Source organism: Lissotriton vulgaris, chromosome 3_1 (assembly GCF_964263255.1).
Source record: "Lissotriton vulgaris chromosome 3_1, aLisVul1.2, whole genome shotgun sequence".
In the NCBI taxonomy this organism is placed as follows: domain Eukaryota; kingdom Metazoa; phylum Chordata; class Amphibia; order Caudata; family Salamandridae; genus Lissotriton; species Lissotriton vulgaris.
The window spans coordinates 1,242,059,058-1,242,078,258 of record NC_141689.1 but is presented as its reverse complement, the minus strand read 5'-3'; the positions used below and the strand labels follow the sequence as shown (position 1 = coordinate 1,242,078,258).

Here is a 19,201-nt window from a genome sequence, read left to right as displayed (position 1 = left end):
CAGCTTGCAGCCTCTCCCCTAAGCATCCACGGTCCAAGCCTCCACTGCCCGCGATGCACCCCGGCTGCATGTTCGCCTCTAACCGCGGCCCCAAGGCATTGCAGGCTCCTCCAGCGGGGGCAGGGTTGAGGAGAGCAGACAAGGGTACACGACACAAGAAGGACAAAGCTACGGGAAGGGTGAAGAGAGCGCAATGAAAAAGACAAGGGGCACCAGATTGCAGCAAAAGGAGAGAGATATAAAGTAAGATCGGAGGAGGGCACCGGCGTTCAGGAAAGGGCAGAAAGAATCAGGCTCTATAGGCATCGGATAATGGTTGCGCTCAGGGTTTCAGGGCAGGAGGATACAGCTCGAGGCTCAGTAAGTGTCTGTTCTGAATCCCGCAGGACAGCTCTCTCTAGCAGGCCGTGACATGTTTTGTGTAGTAAACTCCGCCCCTACAGCATGACTCGCCAGAGTTTAACCTCGGGCCAGCCCTACCTGTGTTCCCACAGCGCCCTGCCCGCTCACGCCGCCTCTCCGTCCAGTCTGCCTGCTCTCCTAATCCACACCTAGGGCCGGAGCTTAACGCTCCCTGCAGGCCCGAGCTGTGGGGGGTATTCTCATTCACTCAGGGAGGTTTAGATGGAAGACAGGCTCAGTCTTGATATGTTTGGTGTCTTCAGCTCGTGGGGCCAGAAGCCGTAGGGGGTTGGGAGGCAACCACTCTAACGCCTTTGGGATGCAAACAATTCCAGGTGACCTTTAGCTCCCGGAACTCGCCAGTCAGATGCGAATGGAGGTTATAACAAGTCGGACTGCAAACCACGGGGATCACAATGTGTAAAGTGAAGCGATAGACCGTCAGGGCAGATTCCATGTTACTAGAAAGAACTTCGATAGAGCCAGCTCGATTCTGCGACCACAGCGTTTTCCGCAGGAATATGGATACGCATTTGCTACATACTCCATCATCTGCTGCATAATCTGCAGATTCTAACACACACAAAAACAAGCCGAGGTGCCGTGATTGCGGTAGGGAGGCGGGAACGGGCACACGGACAACGGGGGGGCGGGAACAGGCACACGAACAGCGGGAGGGGTGCAAGAACGGGCACACGGACAGCGGGAGGGGGGCGGGAACTGGCACACGAACAGCGAGAGGGGGGCGGGAACTGGACCACGCTGGTTCAAGACGGCACTGCGGAGCTTCCCAAGTAAGCTACTGCCCGGCCGCCATCTTCGGACAAATGACCAAAACGAACCTTAAAAAAAAAAAAAAAAAAACGCCCACCGCCGCAATGACGTTCACAAAGGGGCAGAGAGCGAAAAAATGGCCGGAACGCCCACGAATCTGCTCGGGGAATGAGTGACGCATCTCTGTTCCAATGGCTAGCCTCCATTTATGGAGCTAGCCAATGGAACAGAGACGCGGGACAAATCCCCAGACTGCTTCTCAAAAGTTTTCGCCTGCGCGAACGCTGCTGCGCAGTGGACGCCAGGCGAAACCTAATAAAAACGGCCCTCCTTGCCATATAACAAGCCAACAAACTGCTTAAAAATTTGCCCACACAGTAATCTGCCACACCAGCCCATCTGATACTGCTGATTGCCCTATAGGCCAGTCCGACCCTGGTTACCAAAGAGGGTTAACAGCTGAAAAGGATTTGATCAGCAAGAGAGAAGCAATAAGGATGGATTTATAAGACCGAATCACCAGTGTGAAATGCAAAGCTTGGTTCTTCATTTATTGATATGCCAGCAGCCTGAACCCCATCGGTATAGCTTTATATGCAGCAGCTCAGAGTGCAAAAACAGATATCTGGCAGCGATTGGTTTCCTAGGGTGCCTTCCAGCCACCCTTCTCTCTATATACATGCATGTTCTCCACACAGCCCGCTTGGCTGTAATGCAAGCTGTGAGCAGGTGCCCCCCTCTTCCCATGTACACCTCCATATTTAGACAAATTGAGCTGGATGACAGACTCTCCTGTGGATGATGCCCTTGGTGGAAAATAAACACAAGACAAAACAAAGCTAAAGTGATACAGAATAATGTGTGAAGTTGGCGAACGCCCCAAAGTCAAAGTCCATTCCAGCAGATCATTCACTCTCGCCCTTGGGGTGGCGGGGGCTGTTCCCGTGTGAAATCGTAAATCTATTCGAAATACCTTAGAAGAAACTACACAACCTAAGGTACATTATAGATCTGTTAAATGAGCAGCAAAGGAAGAGTGTGGGCATGGACAGGATTGTATACAAAGATAATTGCAATTAGATGAGGATCGGACAATGGATATTTTTTTTAACTACCCTTTTTTCTAAGGGTTAATGGCAGTTTATTAGTAAGGCTGTTTGTGCTGCAGAATGTGTGTGAAAGAAAGAGAAGTATAGTTTGAGCATTTGATCCTGTCGTATAATTGAGCTCCATCTTGACCATGTTGCTGTCTTACTGATGTAAACTTTAAATTGTTGTTGACCAGTCCACATATGCTTTATATGCTTTACATGTGTTGGTCTGATTTCAGGTGAGCTGAATTTCACAGTGAGTTCTGAGGCCCTGCAGGAGGGAGGCATGTGTGGGAATGAGATCCCCGTGGCTCTAGACCAGGGGCGAAAGGACACAGTCATTAAACCTCTCCTGGTGGAGGTAAGTGCTAAGGTGTCCATCAGAATCTGACAATGCTCTGTGCTGGAGATTACTCGTTTAAAGGGCCGTCTGAGCTTCTCTTAAACTAAAGGTTGCCTTTTTGCTATTTTTAGGTGCTTTTGTTTGCTAATATTTTATAATGATGTTCTTGTTTTACTTCTGTAACAGAATCATTGTTAATATCATGTTAGTCCTTCGGTGATGCCAGAAACCTGGATCAGGGTAAATCTACAAAGTCTGGATTAAGAGAGCAGGAATCTAGAAAGAGTGGCAAGCAAATAAATGCACTCCCCTTCCTAATTTACTCTGTGCCTCAGTTCCCTCACAGAGATACACAGACCAATGAATGTGTATGTTATTTCAGATATTCTTTATGGTATAATGAGATAGTCGCCTTACTTCATGACATGAGCTATACATTCAACATTTACTCATCTGCGAGATTGTTTTGCTGTTTACTGATGTATGTTATTTATGTCTATCGTCGTGCTCCAACTGATAAAAGAGTGTTTTACACTTTTTTACTTTGCGTGGTCCCAGTGACCACCATATTTTGGGTCTGTTTATGTAGACTTGTTACCATCCTCGGGGACTTGCATCCTATGAGTTGAATGTTGCTATTGGCACCAACCTGTTCAGGAGAGGGCAGCCTAGATAGGAATACATATTTATAGTTCACTCCTCTGTGTGCAGAACAATGAGAAACGACTCAAGTCAAATCACAGCTTGATTTATAAACCCTGTTGCCTCCTTGTACTGTTTATCCAATAAGTTGTATATACGCTCATGGGTCTGGGTGCCGCACTCTTGCCTTCATTGCAAAAGGAAATGTGTCTGGTACAGAGGAGGCTTGTAAGCTATGTCATCGGCCAACATAAATCAACCACTCACTTTGGCCTATGTGTCAATAAGTCATTTGCAGACTGCACCTTACTTCCGGAGTTCCTAATCCTTACCTCAGGACCCGGTCCTTTCTCCTTGGTGAGCCCATTGGTGCCCTTCCATCTTTTTGGGAGATCTGTGCACAATAATCGTTGAGGTAGTAATAGGACCCGTTATAGCCTTCGACACTTTTCTGCCTTTCTTGACTGCATTCGCATTCTCATTATTTCAATCTACATTCCCCTCTTTTGATTTTGTTTTCACAAAATGTTTTAATCATTTTAGTTTTTATTGGCGTTTACTTCATTATTGTGTCTCCTATCCAATCCAAATTGCTTTCTCCTCACAGCCTGAAGGTATTGAGAAGGAAGTCACTCAGAATGCTCTGCTCTGTTCTGCAGGTAAGATCACGGCTCCTTCAGCCAGCATCACTTAATCTGACTCTAGAGGCCTTGAAGATGCGCAGATATCACAAAGCACATGCTTGATGGTGAGAACGTACAGTCATACAAATACATGCTTTAATGCTTGTTTGTATACCATGAGAATGCGAATACACATATGTGCTTTAGCATATGCCAACATATTGTATTATTAATTTGCAAGTTCGCTTTTGTATGTGCTTGAAGCCCACTGAAACCTTACACACTTTTTTAAACACGATTTCATTGTGTTATCCTGTGTTGTACGCTGCACATTTTGGTCAAACCGTTCTAGCAAGCGTAGCCTCGTGCTGAATTTGTATCCATTCCATTCCAAAAATCTTTATTTCGATCACAAGATCATAAAAGATATACATAGTTTGTTAAAAAATACAAATATTTCATTTTATAGTTAAAAACGCATTAAACAAGAGCAGTGATCAAAATAGGTAAAAGTGTGCTGAAAATTCATGTCTGACGAGAATCGCCAAGTCTCTTGATGCAGCGAATCCGGGCATACCACATTGCAGTTAAAAATTTAGATAAAGCGAATACAATAGTAGGGGCTAAGTCTGTCCTTAAAACTCTGTAGGCGGGTAGAAATTATCTGAATCCCAGATTTTTAAGTAAAGGCACAAGCCAATATTTCCTACTTTTCTCGTAGGCGCGACAGAAAAAGACCACGTGTACATCGTTCTCCTTTCTGTGGCCGCATGCAGGACATATTTCTGCGGGAGGGCCGCAAGACCATGATGCGGTGAAAGATGCCAAGGGAAGAGTCCCATATCTCCATTGTAGGAATAATTTCCTGGTTAGTACCGGAGTCATGACATCTAAGACACTTTCCAGATGATAGGAGTCTTTGATTTTTATAAATTGGTTGGTCAATGATCCATCACGAGTGCCCTCAACAGCTCGAGAGAGCATTAGATCGTAGTAGGCTCTAGTTAGCACCTTTCTGGGGGTCCTGCTGCTTGTATTTGCTGGATCCGACCATAGTGCAGGAAGCCCAATAGCCTCGGAAATGTTCTTAATATAATTCAACCAAGGTGTTCTAGTGGCATTGGGCAACAATAAGAATTCCATTAGCTCCGCTCTGTAAGTTGAAAGGTCTGGGCTACTCCATAGGCGACGCCAGAATGCAAGTGGTTTAAGCCCCAACTCCTCCGTTATTGGCCGGAGGCCCATGTCCAGCCTCAGGGGCAAAATTAGAGTGCTCATCGGAAGGGCGGTAATCTGCCTCAGGAATTTGTTCTCAGTGGTCGCTAATTTTGGTGATGGAATATGACCCCACAACTCACCCCCATATATGACACCCACCCCCGAGCTTGCGCCTTATAGATTTTGATGACAGGGGTGAGGGGAGGGTAGGGTGATTTACTCGCTATTCTCATGGTACCACCTGCCAACTGTGCCAGTTTGATGTTTGCTTTTAGCTGGTGGGTCGACCACGTTAAGTTTTCATTAAGGGTTATCCCCAGGTATTCAATTGTATGGACCCGTTCCAAACGGACTGTACCCAGAAGGGGGGGCGGGCGGTTAAGTGGCATAGGGTTGAGGATCATGAATTTGGTTTTCTGGGGGTTGATCTCGAGTCCCCTTTCTGTGCAGAACTCCAGAAAACCGTCCAAGACTCGTTGTATGCCCATCGGGGATTTGGACAACAGCAGGGTGTCATCCGCAAACATGATTGCGGGCACCCTGCTGCCAGTCAATTTAGGGGCATCAGTGTTGGGGATCCTGGTGAGGTGCACGATTACCCCGTTCACAAAGAGGCAGAACAGGGTCGGTGCGAGCATGCAGCCCTGTCTTACTCCTCTGCGAACAGGGAACCTTTCGGTCAGATTGCCACCTCTGCCGCACCTGACGCGCGCAAAGTTCTTATGGTGTAATCTCACCAGGATTGCCAGGATGTCTCTTGGGACATTCATCTCCTCCATGATCTGCCACAATTTCGCTCCTGGGACCAGATCGAAGGCGGCACGCAAGTCCACGAAAACCGTGTACAAGGTGCCGCCCTCAATCAGTGCTGTTCTCCAATACAATAGGTTCAGCCTAAAAATTTGGTCAATTGTGGATACCCCACGCCTAAATCCCGCTTGGTAAGGGGTCAAGATGTCAGTCTCCTCCATCCAATTCTGTAACCGGTCCAGGATCAGTCTACCGAAGAGCTTTTGGGACACATCAATGAGACTGATCGGGCGATAGTTGACTGGGAGCAGAGGGGATCCCTTTTTAAAGATAGGGACCACCTCTGCTCCCAGCCAAGTATCCGGGACCTCCATCCCCCCCAAGGACAGCATTAAATAACAGCATGAGTTAAGGGGCCCAAATCCCTGGTTCCTGGTTATACAGGTCACCTGGAACCCCGTCGAGCCCTAGGGCCTTCCCTGTTGACAATCCGGCAATGGCCACCCTCAGCTCTTTTTCTGTAAAAGGTTCGCCTTCATACTCAGTGTCTCCCATATTATGTGATTCTTCCGAACCCCCTACGTCTGTATCGTACAGTGACTGGAAATGATTTTGCCATATACTGGGTGCAATATTGGCTCAATTGCCAAGGATAAGTCCTGTAAATGTAAATGTAAATGTAAATGTATAGGCATTTATATAGCGCACTACTTACCCGTAGGGTCCCAAGGCGCTTCGACTGCTGCGAAACCCTTCCTGGCTTCCCTGAGAGATGGTCCCTTAATGGGTATCTCCAGGGTGAGACCAGGCATCCCCGGCGGTCTGGTGGGGCCGTTAGTGAAGATGAGGCAAGCTAATGCCCAGAGTTGCCGAGTGTGATCGCTGATCAGAGTGGGCACCGAGGCGAGAGAATTATCGAGTCCGCTGACCCTGGTCCAAAAACCTGCCGCGCCGGGAATCGAACCCTGGTCCCGGGCCGTCCTCTGCTCTCGGGTCTGCCGCCTCTAACCAGTGAGCCACACTACTTCACTCCGTTCCATTAGACACTATTCGCCAGAATTTACTTGAATCTCTGATGGCCAGTGTCTTTGAAAGTTCCTCCCAGTAATGTTGGTCCCATTCAGCCTTGGCATTCAACAGGAGTTTCTTGTATGCCCTTCTCCTTGATTGAATCTCATCCCTGGGTTTGCGCGCCTTTATTGCTAGTAGCAATTCGCTTTTGGAGTCCCTGCATGTGGCATTATACCACGTTCTCTTGGTAGTTAGACCGGTTTTGCCCCTCCCTTTTAAAAAGAGATCCGACTCCAAGATATTGATTAGATCTGCATGAATCTGGCATAGCAGGTCTCTGTTTTCCCCTTCACCTAATTCCTCCCCAATAGAAAATGCCCTCTCTAAAAACGGGATAATTCTGGCATACAATTTGGGTAACTTGTCACCACTAGTAGCCAGTTTCGCCCACCTTACTCTCCTCTGATTATTCTCCAAGAGTAAGCCTGGTTTATCTCTATTAAAGCCCGGGCCTATGTCCCTAGTGCCTGGAAGAATGTATTCGAGCTCTAGGGCATTATGGTCACTATCCTGTCTATCAATGACCTTGAAGTCGATGATTTGTGACCACAGTGATAATTTAACGAGAATATAGTCTAGTCGGGATTCGCAACCAGCTTTGTTGTATGTGCACTTACTTGGGATATCTGATTTGCAGCGCCCATTGCAGGCCCTTAAACCATGGTTTAGGGTAAGGGCAGTTATCTGCAGGGCAAGGGGAGTCCATGCTCTAGGTGGGGGTGCCGCCGTGACCGGAACCTGCCACCGTGAATCCTCCTCGCAGGAGGGTCCATCACGGAGGCCTGGTAGCGGCTCATAGTGAGAATTTAAATCTCCACCCACCAAGTACTGGCATTCCCCTGGGATGTCACTTAAAAAAGCAGAGAGTTCCTCTATGGTGTTTGATTCACGTGCCAAGGATACAGGTCTTGAGTACACGTTTACTACCACCAAAATTCGGGGAGTATGGCCACTCTAAGAGGACAGCTAGTATATCATCTGAATCGGTTGTCAGGCGGCTGGCCTGGCAGCCCAAATCAGATGCTATCCAGGTTGCCAGACCTCCAGACGGTCTGCCCCGTCCCCCCCACTTTGCTGGTATGGAAAATACTGCAAACCCCTGAAACGCTAGTTCTTCTCGCGCCCAAGTCTCCTGGAAGAGGCATACACTTTTCGAATTAATGAAAGAACCCCACTTCTGACAATCAATTTTGTTTGCCAACCCAGCAACATTCCATGAAATCAGAATCAAGGATTTTGATCTAATAGGAGGTGACCCTATATCGGGGGGGTTAGATTCAATGGTCTTGTGGTTGGCTATACGATAAGGGGGCGACTGCCCCTGCACCAGCCCAGTGTTGGTATTAAACGCAGCTAGGTCCGCTAGGGGATGCTCTAGGTCTTGGTAAGGCACTTGGTCACTCTGTACCCATGGAACCTGCAATTGTTCACAAGGTGTGTTGTTTTCAGTCCGATGGAGTGGAAGTGATCCCTCCCTTGTGGCTCAGACTGTCAATCAACCATTTCGAGACTACTAAATCTGTTGTAGGTTGGGAGGTAGGCTGGATAATGCATTCTATGAGGCCCCGGAACTCCTCTAATGCCTCCCTCCCTTCCACCCCTCCTCCTGATGTTAGATTCCCATCCTAACTCCTCGCCATACAGTAAGGAGATTTCCGGGACTCTACTCCTGTGATGGTAAGGTTCCCTTCTCTCCCTACGGCCGCTCTCCCAGTCTTCCATCATTTCCTGATGTTGGCTCCACCTCTGATCCTCTATAGTGTATAAGTTCGAAGGATAGAAGAACGAAAGAGGGAGGGCTTCGATGTCACTGCCTTGGTCGTCTGGGGCCCAGGTGGAGACGTAGGAGGCCGTGTTTGGCTCTCTAAAGGTGACCAAAACACAGTCTCCTTTAATTGATTTTCTAGTAAATCCCACCCAGGTAACCCGTCTGACCATAATAATATCACTGGTAGTACCTCGCGGGAGTGGCCTGTCTATGGACAGCCAGCTAATGACTTTGTTTTTAAGGGAAGGGATTGATTCTGTAGCACTAAGTTTTAATTCAGGGACCCCTGCCAAATTCACCGTGTAGGGAGACGCCTCTGGTGGTAAGTTGGCAGGTTTAGTTTTACGGGCAATGTTTTGTTTTTTGCCTGGAGGTGTTAATTCTCTCTGAGTTACAATCGGGGTTGTAGTGGAGTCTTTAGGTTGTGCGATGGTATTTGAAGGTGGGATCGATACAGTCTGAGTTATTAAAGGGACAGTTTTTGTGTTAGGATTAGCCGGGGGTTGGGGGATCTTATTTTGATTCAATTTAAGTTGTGGATCTTGGGTAGCAGTAGCAGGGCCCTTTTTCATCTGGATTATGCTAGACTCTGTTCCCCTTTTGGTATTTGGATCTAGGCCCCCTTTAACCCCTTTCAATTCGAGCTTCCTAGAGTCTGCTAGTTGGACTGTAGATTTTTCAATATTGACCAACCTAGCTTCGATCTTAATCAGACGAGCCTCGAGGGGACTTAATAGGGACCTAAAAAGTGTGCCTATATCTGCCAGTGTGATGTCATCACAAGAGTTTTCCGCGGAAATATTATTTGAACCAGATGGTGTGGTCATGAGAGTTATGGTTGGTGGTGGGGTTATTACGCTGGCCTTATTCGGGTTGGTATCGGTGGTACTACCTGTAGCACCAATTTCCCTGGTTGGATTTAGTTTTGGGGGTTTTGGCTTACTACCTCCCTTGTTATGACCCCCTTTCCTCTTTTTTTAGATAACCTCTTCCCTAGCTCCCCTTGTTATGTCGGGGCTATTCACATTACCATTAACTGGGGTGTTGGGAGCGGCGTTTCAGATGGAATTTGGAGTGTCTGGCCTATGGGCAAAGCCATTAAACTCATGTCCTCAAGATCGCTAGGGGGCTCTATGGTGGAATCCGGGTTAGTGGGAGAATGGCCAGATGGCTGAATTAACCCTCGGTCACCTAGTGCACAGTTCGTGGCTTCTAGCCTCCCATCGGGAGTTCTGGCTTGGGCCATTGGCCCCATCGAAGATCTCCTAACCCAATCTATTTCTTGGGAGATTCGTCTCTCAAGAACTTCGATTTCCTCAATCAGGAGTGAGCCAGCTTTAACAAAATAATTGTCAATTGTACCTTTAGTGGCTCCAGACGCAGCCATGGAAGATTTACTCCTGGTTTCTCTGGTGCACATTTCAGTAGCTGGTTACTCCGTTCTTCGTGAGGGATACTCGAGCCAGGAGGGGGGCCCGGTCCGGTCTCTGCCGTCCTCAAACGCCCTCAAACGGCCCGCCCTTTGCCCGGGCTTCGCTCCGCGCTCCGCCCCGCGCACGTCCCGCTGGCGCGTTCAGCTTGGTCTGTTTAAAACGGGAAGTGGGCGGGAAGAGGACCAGCTGTGGCGAGTCTCCAGCCGCAACGCCTGCTGGTCCTCGCAGTCTCGCAGGGGTTAGGGCGTCGCTGGTAGGCTCCTCTCGCTGTTGTTTGGATTCCCTTGTCAAGCTGGTATCCACGAGCGGCCCCCGCGAAGCGGGGGCCGCAAGAAGTAGGCAGAGAGTGACAGGTCAAGTTCAGCAGCAAAGTCTTAGGGGCAAGGGATCAGCCCGTTCCGCAGCAGCACACCCATTTTTATCACTAAAGAGAGGATTTTAGAAAGTACCACAGCCAGCATTTTCCCATTAACTTGTATCTCCCTTCAAGGTCTTCTCGAGTTCTTCCCACAAAAAGAGTCTGGCCTCCCCTCATTAATGCCTATCCGGTCACATGTCGCTTCCTTTCACTTTCATAAAAAAAAGTATACAACTGGTGCACCAAATGAATGTGAATTATGCAACGTCTTTGCTTATTTTAAAATCGAGCGAAGCGTCTCCCGCGAAGCGGGAGGCGCGAGGCGCTTTACAGGCACTGCAGGGGTGGTGGGAGGGCTCTACACGCCCTCAAAGTCCCTCAGGTTCCTGGGACAGGTAGTTCTGCTGCCAAAGTCTCCAAAAATCGGGCGAAGCGTCTCCCTCTCTCTGTCTATTTGAGATAATACTCGTTAGACTTCTATTCATAAGCCCGAGTGACTTTTTCTTTTGTAATGGATAATTATGCTGTTTCAAACTGTACAGGGTGTGGTCAAGTTCAGCCACCTGCTATAAGGCAGAAAATGAGCATCCTTGGAGTTGTTTGAGGAACTATCTGTGATGGTAAGCACAGTGGACCTGAAGACCCGTATAAGAATGAATTAGTGGTATGTTCCTTTATCATAAGGATTACATTTCATTGGGCTAATACAAGGTTGCAGTATATTTACACAGACCTCCTTTCTCAGAAATATTAATGAATTTTATACTTTTGTGGTTTCATCGCCTGAGTTATCATCCTAGAAAGGTTGTGGAAAGATGAAAAAGCAGGGAAGCCTATGAGAGGTGCCTGAAGTATGTGGTCGAAGCCTGCTGGAATCCTACAAGCACATGTCAATAGTCCCGGTCGTCATGCAGGAATCTGAACTTTAGGCTTGTAGCATCTCGGCAGAAACATGCTTCTCTTGGGACATTTTTAGGAAGCTCTCCTGTAACGGTGGTGGGTTTGAAGAGGAGGAACAGTGTGGACGTGGTGAACCTAAACAGTTATGGAACCCACAGCATAATTTATACGGATCTTCTTAGGCTTCAGGGAGGGCAGAACATTTTGTAAAATGGGTAATATTTACCGTTTTCTGTTTTTGTGAAGCAAAATCGGGCAATGAAAAATTCTCAGATTCACTTAGCAAGTGAAACAGAGAAACAGGCGGATTTCAGGCTGTTCTTATGGATCCGGGCAGTTTGAAGATCGTGAACAGTTTGCTGGCTGCTTCTTGCCGTTTCTTCATCCTTGTCAGATAGAAGCAGATCCTGCTGTAATGTACTACACCAATGCTGACACACTAACATGTTGCATTAACACACTGCGTAGTAAACCTTTGTATTATACCTTCACTGTGCTTCTCTTTCAACATTGACCGCAGACATTTTTCATTACAAACATTGGTCTGAAAATTTGCATCCTGCCAAATAATAAGTACTGAAACAGGTCCCCTTAGCACCATATATAAGGAGTCATTTCCATGTGCTGGATGCATCACAATGATTTTGGTCTATTTTATTTTATTGTATTCTATTCACCAACCCTGGATACTTTTTATGTCCCTGTTTTTGCTTCTAGCAATTTTGACCAGCTCCTGGATTTCTTCTATATTCTGGCTCTATTCTTCTTCTTGATGTCAGGAGAAATTTGTTGCCTCACTGAGTTCTCCAATAATAAGCTCCATTTTCAATCAATGTCATGATTTAGGCTCAACACAGGCATGGAAAAAAGGTGGGGATGGAATCTGGAGAATGGGACAATGGAAACCGTAGACTTAAAAAGTTAAACTGCTAAACCAACTGGTACACTTGTACACTCATTTGTTGGTTCTTACTTTGTTTCTCAGGAATATGGGGTAAAACCAGTATGCTTAAAGCCATTCTAAAATGTAGTTGATGCCTGGCAATGTGCCATTAGTTGATGTGTCTCTCTGCTGTATGCTACCTCCCACATGTCATGTGTATGCATCCCTCAGGTTTGTTGTTTTGTTCCTTTACGGTTCCCTCAAATTCTGGATTCCTTCTATCTCTGTGCTTCCTGTTGTGGTAGATACCTTAGGGTATCCCTCCTCTTTCTTAACTGTTCAGCTATTATCTGGCCAGCCTGTGGTGGCGTCCTGGGGTTCCTGTCTGGTATCCTTGTCTGCGAAGGGCTCAACACAGTAAGTTTCACTACTGATACCAGTTAGCCTTTGTTTCTGTTATCATCTGCTCTCTTATTCCACTCTGCACCAATTTAGTTGCCTGTGGTTTCTATTTACCTTACAGCCAGACCTGGCCATTACTATTCCCCAGCAACTGCGGTTGCCCTATGTTGTTTCCAGACAGTGAAGAATTCATTCAGAGAGCTAGATCCAATATGGTGTTTCCCTTTCACTCATTTTCCCTGATTTCTATCATCCTTACAGTAGATGTGCAATTACCTTCACTCACCTGCTCAGGCGTACGGGGACGGCATGGACTTTCAGTGGGTCTTCTCATCAGGGGATCTAACAACCAAGAGCTACAAGATTGGCAACAAGGTTTAGGGTTTTTTCCATTTGTGGGTTTTCCTCCTAAGGTCTACTTAAGGAGACACTTGACACCTTTCATGTGTACTATTCTGTGCAGGGTGGCACCCAGGCTAGTCCGAGGAGTCACTCTTTCCTTGGGCGATCATGAAGGCAACTCAACAGTCCTCAGCTATCACTTCTTGATTGATTTTGATGGAAATGACTACTTAGTTTTGGAAACATTATGTGTCCATTGCAGGACTAGCACAACCATTACAACAGTTGTGCCTTGAGAATTCAGTGTCTAAGCAGACACTGTTATCACAGTTTACTGACAACCCAGTAGTACCTTGTAGCACCTTGCATTTTTCAAGGATCCAGTGAAGCATATGGCACACTTTGACTTTCACCCCCACAGTTTTCTCAAGAACTGGTCAAAATGGATTGAATCATATGGCACACTTTGATTTTCACCCTCACAGTTTTCTCAAGAACTGGTCAAAATGGATTACCTGATTGGTTGCGTAACTATGTTAGCACTGGCTTGGACTACTCCATTAGTAAGTGATTCAGGGTCCTTGTCTACAGTATTGTGATACCTTCTTGATACATTTTAGGATATATTTGAAAGTCCTGACTTGGAATATTCTGCTGAGGAAGTACTGTGTAACATGCAACAAGGTCGAATGGATATACTGATTTGCTCTACCTGTTTTTGTCAGTTGTCAGCTGTTACAAAGTCATCCTGTGCCCTGGGCACCCCCCAACTTTTTGCTGAATGATACTGGTGGTAACTGATTTTGACTGACTCTCTGCCTAACCAGGTCCAGGGCCAGTGCTATGCTGAAAGAGACACATTAGAATACAATGAAAACACCTACATACACTAGGGTAAACAATGTTATGGTGGGGTACCCCTGTGATTGGCATGACCTCCCCTATAGGCCCTAGTATATAATAGGACAGGGGGATTGAAACTACCTAGAAGTCCCCAGTACCCTGGGGCATGGCAGTTTAGAGGCCAGCAGCCTTTTTCTGCACTTGAATGTGTGCACTGTTGAAGCCTGAGATCAGTTTAAAAGAAGCACTGGGTGCCAGGACTGCTTTTAAAAAGTAAATTGTGCCCAAACTCGACGTTAGTGTTTGGGGCACTTACACATGGATAACCTATAATGTTGTGACATATTAGGGACCCCCGGGGTCTACCCTAGGTATCCCATGGGTGGGGGGTTATGGATTTATAAGGTACACCCTATATGCCTGGGTAAAGTGACATTTCACATTTCACTCCCCACATTCTGGTAAAGTGCTGCTCAAATTCGACTTTGAGGCTAAGAGCACTGTAGACGGAGAATCTGCAATATTTCTACAGATTCAGAACCCCTAAAGTCTCCCCTAGTTGTACAGGGGGTGGGGTTCCTGTAGAGATAAGGCACATACTTATAAAATAGGTTTTTGTAAGTCCTGGCGATGGACAAATGGCCCAAGTCATTTTTCCCATTGCAAATCCTTTGTTACATAGGTTAAAATGGTAGGAAGTTACTGACTTGTAACTATTGACAAGACAGGACTAGAATGGTCATTCAAATACTTCCCAGAATGGTAGTAATACATCCTACAATATCATATTGTTGAATTTCTCCTAAAGTGTACCTGTTATCTTAAAGTGACTTGTTAAGCTCACGTACACCGAATGGTTTCTTGGCGCTGAACCTACAAGAAATTATAAGACTTTCTTGTTTGTAAGTCCAAATCAGACTTCCAGTGGTCTGCCCTGATTGGTCAGAGTTAAGTGGATTAGCCAGCCTGCCTTGAAGAGGTGATAAAGTGACTGTGGGGTTAACCAGCTCTGCTGGGAGGGTAGTGTGCTGTTCCATAGGAATACCAGGCCAGGGGGAGGAGTCGTAAACCCTTGTCTTTAAAGGCAGAGGGATGGTCACAGTGTCAGTTTCCACTCTACACTTTTGACCCCCACCAGACCTAGGATTAGGGAAGGTATGTGCAGATGGTAGGGGGAGAGTCTATGGAAATAAGCCATCCTAGGGGGTGTGTTTAGCCAGCTCTTATCTTACCTCCTTGCTGGATAATCAGCCATTATGGATTTGGACGATTTGATGCAATCTGGGACAAAATAACTGGACACACTTGCTGGCTCAAGAAAAGCCAATGCAAGTAGGAGTTGGGAAGGTTCCTGTGTCTGAGAGTGTAAAGTAACACTGTTGCAAGGCTAGGCTTTGTTATATTGTAATAAAGCTGAACACATTTTGCAGGTGGGTGTTAAATTGCCTGAGAAGAATTCTGACACTTTGTAATGCAGGGGACCCTTTGCAGAAACTAGCACATATATCACATTAATTACAGTATATTTCTTTGCATTTTAAAAACAAATTAATTCCATGTATTTTAGCATATTGAAGCAAAATTACCTCGACATGTTTCAGCATCCCAATCCATTTATCAGGAGGAAAATCATTTTCAAAAGATACAACAAACAAACAAATGGATTTTGAATTATGTTGTCTTACTCAGCAGACATAAATTAACACCAGATGGACTTTATTATATTTGTAAACAATCAAATACCTTTTTTGCCCTACCTGAACACACAGTTCACCTACTGCCACAGCAGAGATGCCCCTGGCACTTGTGTATCCATGTGTCAACTTTTCCGACTAGGAGAAACTTCTTAGGATGGAAGTAAGTGGTTTAAAGACAGTCACACTTTCAAAGAATAACAGAAAGAAGACCCAAATCTAAGTCAAAAACAGAAAACATGATAAAAACGACTCAAAGCAAAAATCACACATTAACCTGGACAGATGTATAACATTTTTATCAAAAAGTCTAATCTAAAAAGAAAACAATATTAAGGAAAGAAATTCAGTTATAATTTCAATTCATCTAATTGCAGCAGACGTGGAAAAAAGATTACACTCTCTAATGTACATATGACAGGTACTAGTCAAGAAAAACGTAGAAAGTTCTATTTTTGTTCATTTCTTTGGGAAACTCCAATAAAAAGTGTTTGATACACCAACGTTCTCTTTGAAGACATTTACATTTGCAAGCTTCACTTCTGTTCATTGGTTAACCACCTAGCAGACTTGAATATGTAACTGGGTAACATTATGATTAGCTTATATAAAGTGTCTGAATACGCTTGATTTCAGATCTCTGATTCAAATAGTAGATATATGTTCACAGATTAATGATTGTAACATTCTTGCTGATTGTCAACATAGCCGTTGTCACATGGGCATTCAAGTAATTAAATTACATCATTGGTGAAGTGGCATACTTCTTTTATCAAATCTCTTTATCAGTTTGTTCGATGATAAATAATTGGACCTTTCACAATATGATCATGAATGGTGCAGTTTCAACATGGAAATGTTTCATTAATGTTAGTTTGTAATCTGGCATGTGCATCTCTAATTTTAGTTATGTCTACGTTTAGCAATATGTTTCTGAAATGTCTTTTATATGTGTATGTAGTTAATGGTTTATTCAAGTTCATGCAACCTAGTTATTTATCTTTAGAAATCGGATTCTCGTGTTTTTTAGACAGTTTTTAAATTTGAAATATCTGGCATCAGAGTAAAGATCAATGTATTTGTAGGACTGAAAGATCTTTCAAAAGACAACTCTAAATCAATTAAATTAATTGTGTTTCTGCCAACACACAATTTAGTTTCCACTGAGGAATTATAGTTGGACTATCTGAGAATGTGTCATAACTCTGCACTCTCTGGCAATTAGCAAGTGAAGACTACTTTGGATTTAGGTTTACAGTCATTTTGATGGTCAGCTGTGCGTTCTGATGGCCAGGAATATGTTATTGCCCATCCATTGAAGTTCCCAGGATAAATCCATACATTCTAAGACATTTGGATATCTACAGACATTACTTGTATCTGTAGAACCTGGGCATATGATTTCTACTGGTTTTATAACAGATCTACCATCTTCAGAAGGATGTTGTGTGAAAATGGTTTCTATGGACTCTTTTTCAACTCCTCCTTTGTTCAACTTACTAACAGCCGAAGAAAAAGCCTATTATTTTTCACTTCTATTTTTCATCTTCATGGTTTGCCACATATTATCATTCAAAAAGAGGTTCCAACATTTTTTACACTTTTCGAGTTGTTTGTGTAATGTATTGGGAGTTGAACTCTGTCTTTTGGTTATGATCCCAAATAGGTAAACAAGTGAACAAATTAAAGTTTGGAGCAATACCTATATGCAATTGTAATGGAACTTAAGATAGCTGTCTTTCGATGTGTCAAGTGTGGAATTTTCCTACAATGCAAATCATAACTCCACCAAACTTTAATCCTTTTTCTATTTGCAAGGATTTCATCCAAGAGCCTTTCCACCATATGTTCGTATTGATCCATTGGATCTAGTGGCTGCATATTATTTGAATCAGTTACAGCAGCACAGACAACTTGTTTCATCAAATCTACATCATTCAGAGGTTAAGATGAAGGCGTATGATGATAAAGCATGATCAAAGTCTTACTCTTTAACTTCTGCAAAGGTTTGGATGTCTTCTAATGTTTTTGCTGTCCATACCTTACCAGTTAAGTTTCAACCACAGTTTTTGATCCTTTTTTGATAACTGACCAGATCAATCATGTGACCTCTCGATTGAAGCTATCTCATACTCAGCAGATTCATTCAGTTCTTCATTCTTCTCAATTGGAGCCATATGTTGCTGATCCTAATGATCGACCTAGGTCTGAACATCCACTAGTTTGGTTCAAGGGAAGAGTATGAAGGTCAAGAAAACTGGGAATCTCTTAAGTTTCAAGGTCATCTTCTTTTCCTGATTCATTGAAAGATATTTCTTATTGTGAGCATTCCTGGGAAGATGCATCTTCAGTTTGTGCTCCCTTGCTAGTCCATCATTACTTTTGACAGAGCCCTGATAAGCCCATACCTTTATAACTGGTGCACACAGTGGTAACTGTACTAGAAGCTCAGCAGCACCTGAAGAGTAAGGAGTGTGGCCTGCATCAACAGGAATCATATTCTGAGATGCTATACTCAGCGTGCTGCCGAATTGTTAAACCACCTGAACTACCCTAGTGTCTTCATGCTTACAGCAGCCCACAGGGTGTTCTGCGAGTTACTCAGAGTACCGGGCATGGATGGTGATGGCACCGGAAACACAAAACAATGCTGGTCTAGAAATTTCAAACTTAGGCTTCTTTATCCACTTTGGAATACCATGATTTCCAGAAACGGGCCATGTTAAGAGAGACTCCCAATCCTAGATGGGATAGAGTTCTTTCTTATGATGCTAGTTCTTATTCATTTCATATACTAGATTTGTTGCAACACAATAATTTCCTAATCTTTTGTCGCTTTTATCACCCCTGTTGGACTTGGCCCTTTTTCAGGGTCATCCCTGATCTTTTTGCCTTCCTCCTGTATTTTCTCTCAACTGTTTTTGTTGGTTTTATGACTCTGGGCAGTTTACCACTGTTGATCAGTGCTAAAGTGCATATGCTCTCCCTATTATAAATTAAGGTATGAATTTGTGATTCCACAATTGGTGGGTTTGGTTTACCTGTCATACCCTAGTACAGTGCACCAGGGGTGCCCAGGGCTTGTAAACCAAATGCTGCTCGTGGGCTTGCAGCACTGATTGTGCCATCCACAGAAGCAGCCTGTAAAAGTGTGTCTAAGGCCTGCATTGCAGAGCCTGTGTGCAGTCTGGTACTGCGATGCTGACTGGGCAAATGCACCCACTTGCCAGTCCCTAAACCTATAAAAGGTTAAGGTAGGACAAGTCCTGGTGCGTGTGGCATGTCCTAATAGTGAATTACAGCCATTTTCGTTTTTCACTATTGCAAGGCTACCTGTTCTCCATAGGCCAGAATGGGCAGTTAGATTATTACATTCTTATAATCCTAACTGACTCAGAGAACTTGGTAGAAATTCGAGTTTAGTATGCCTGAACTCAGAATGATGAAATGCATCTTTTAGTGAAGTTGGTTTTAACATTCTGTGTTTGAAAATGCCACTTTTAGAAAACAGATATTTTCCTGTCTAACTATCCAAAGCCTGCCTCTGCTAGGATGTGTATTCCTTGTCTGGAGTTTGAGTGACAGCGCTGGGCTGGGGGATTCCAGGAGATAGGTGAGTCCGCCCAGTGGTGAATAGAGAGATCTGCATCTAGATGGGAGGGAG

The 19,201-nt window shown here is 44.9% G+C and overlaps 1 protein-coding gene across 1 annotated transcript in view; it reads left to right on the top strand.

The window, feature by feature from the left end:
• Positions 1-19,201, top strand: part of LOC147727726 (alpha-2-macroglobulin-like) — a 1,118,600-nt gene that overhangs the window by 811,517 nt on the left and 287,882 nt on the right. The window contains exons 22-23 of the mRNA XM_086961723.1: positions 2,507-2,628; positions 3,860-3,911. Of these exons, the coding sequence (XP_086817849.1) occupies positions 2,507-2,628; positions 3,860-3,911 (174 nt within the window). The remainder of the gene's footprint in view (positions 1-2,506; positions 2,629-3,859; positions 3,912-19,201) is intronic.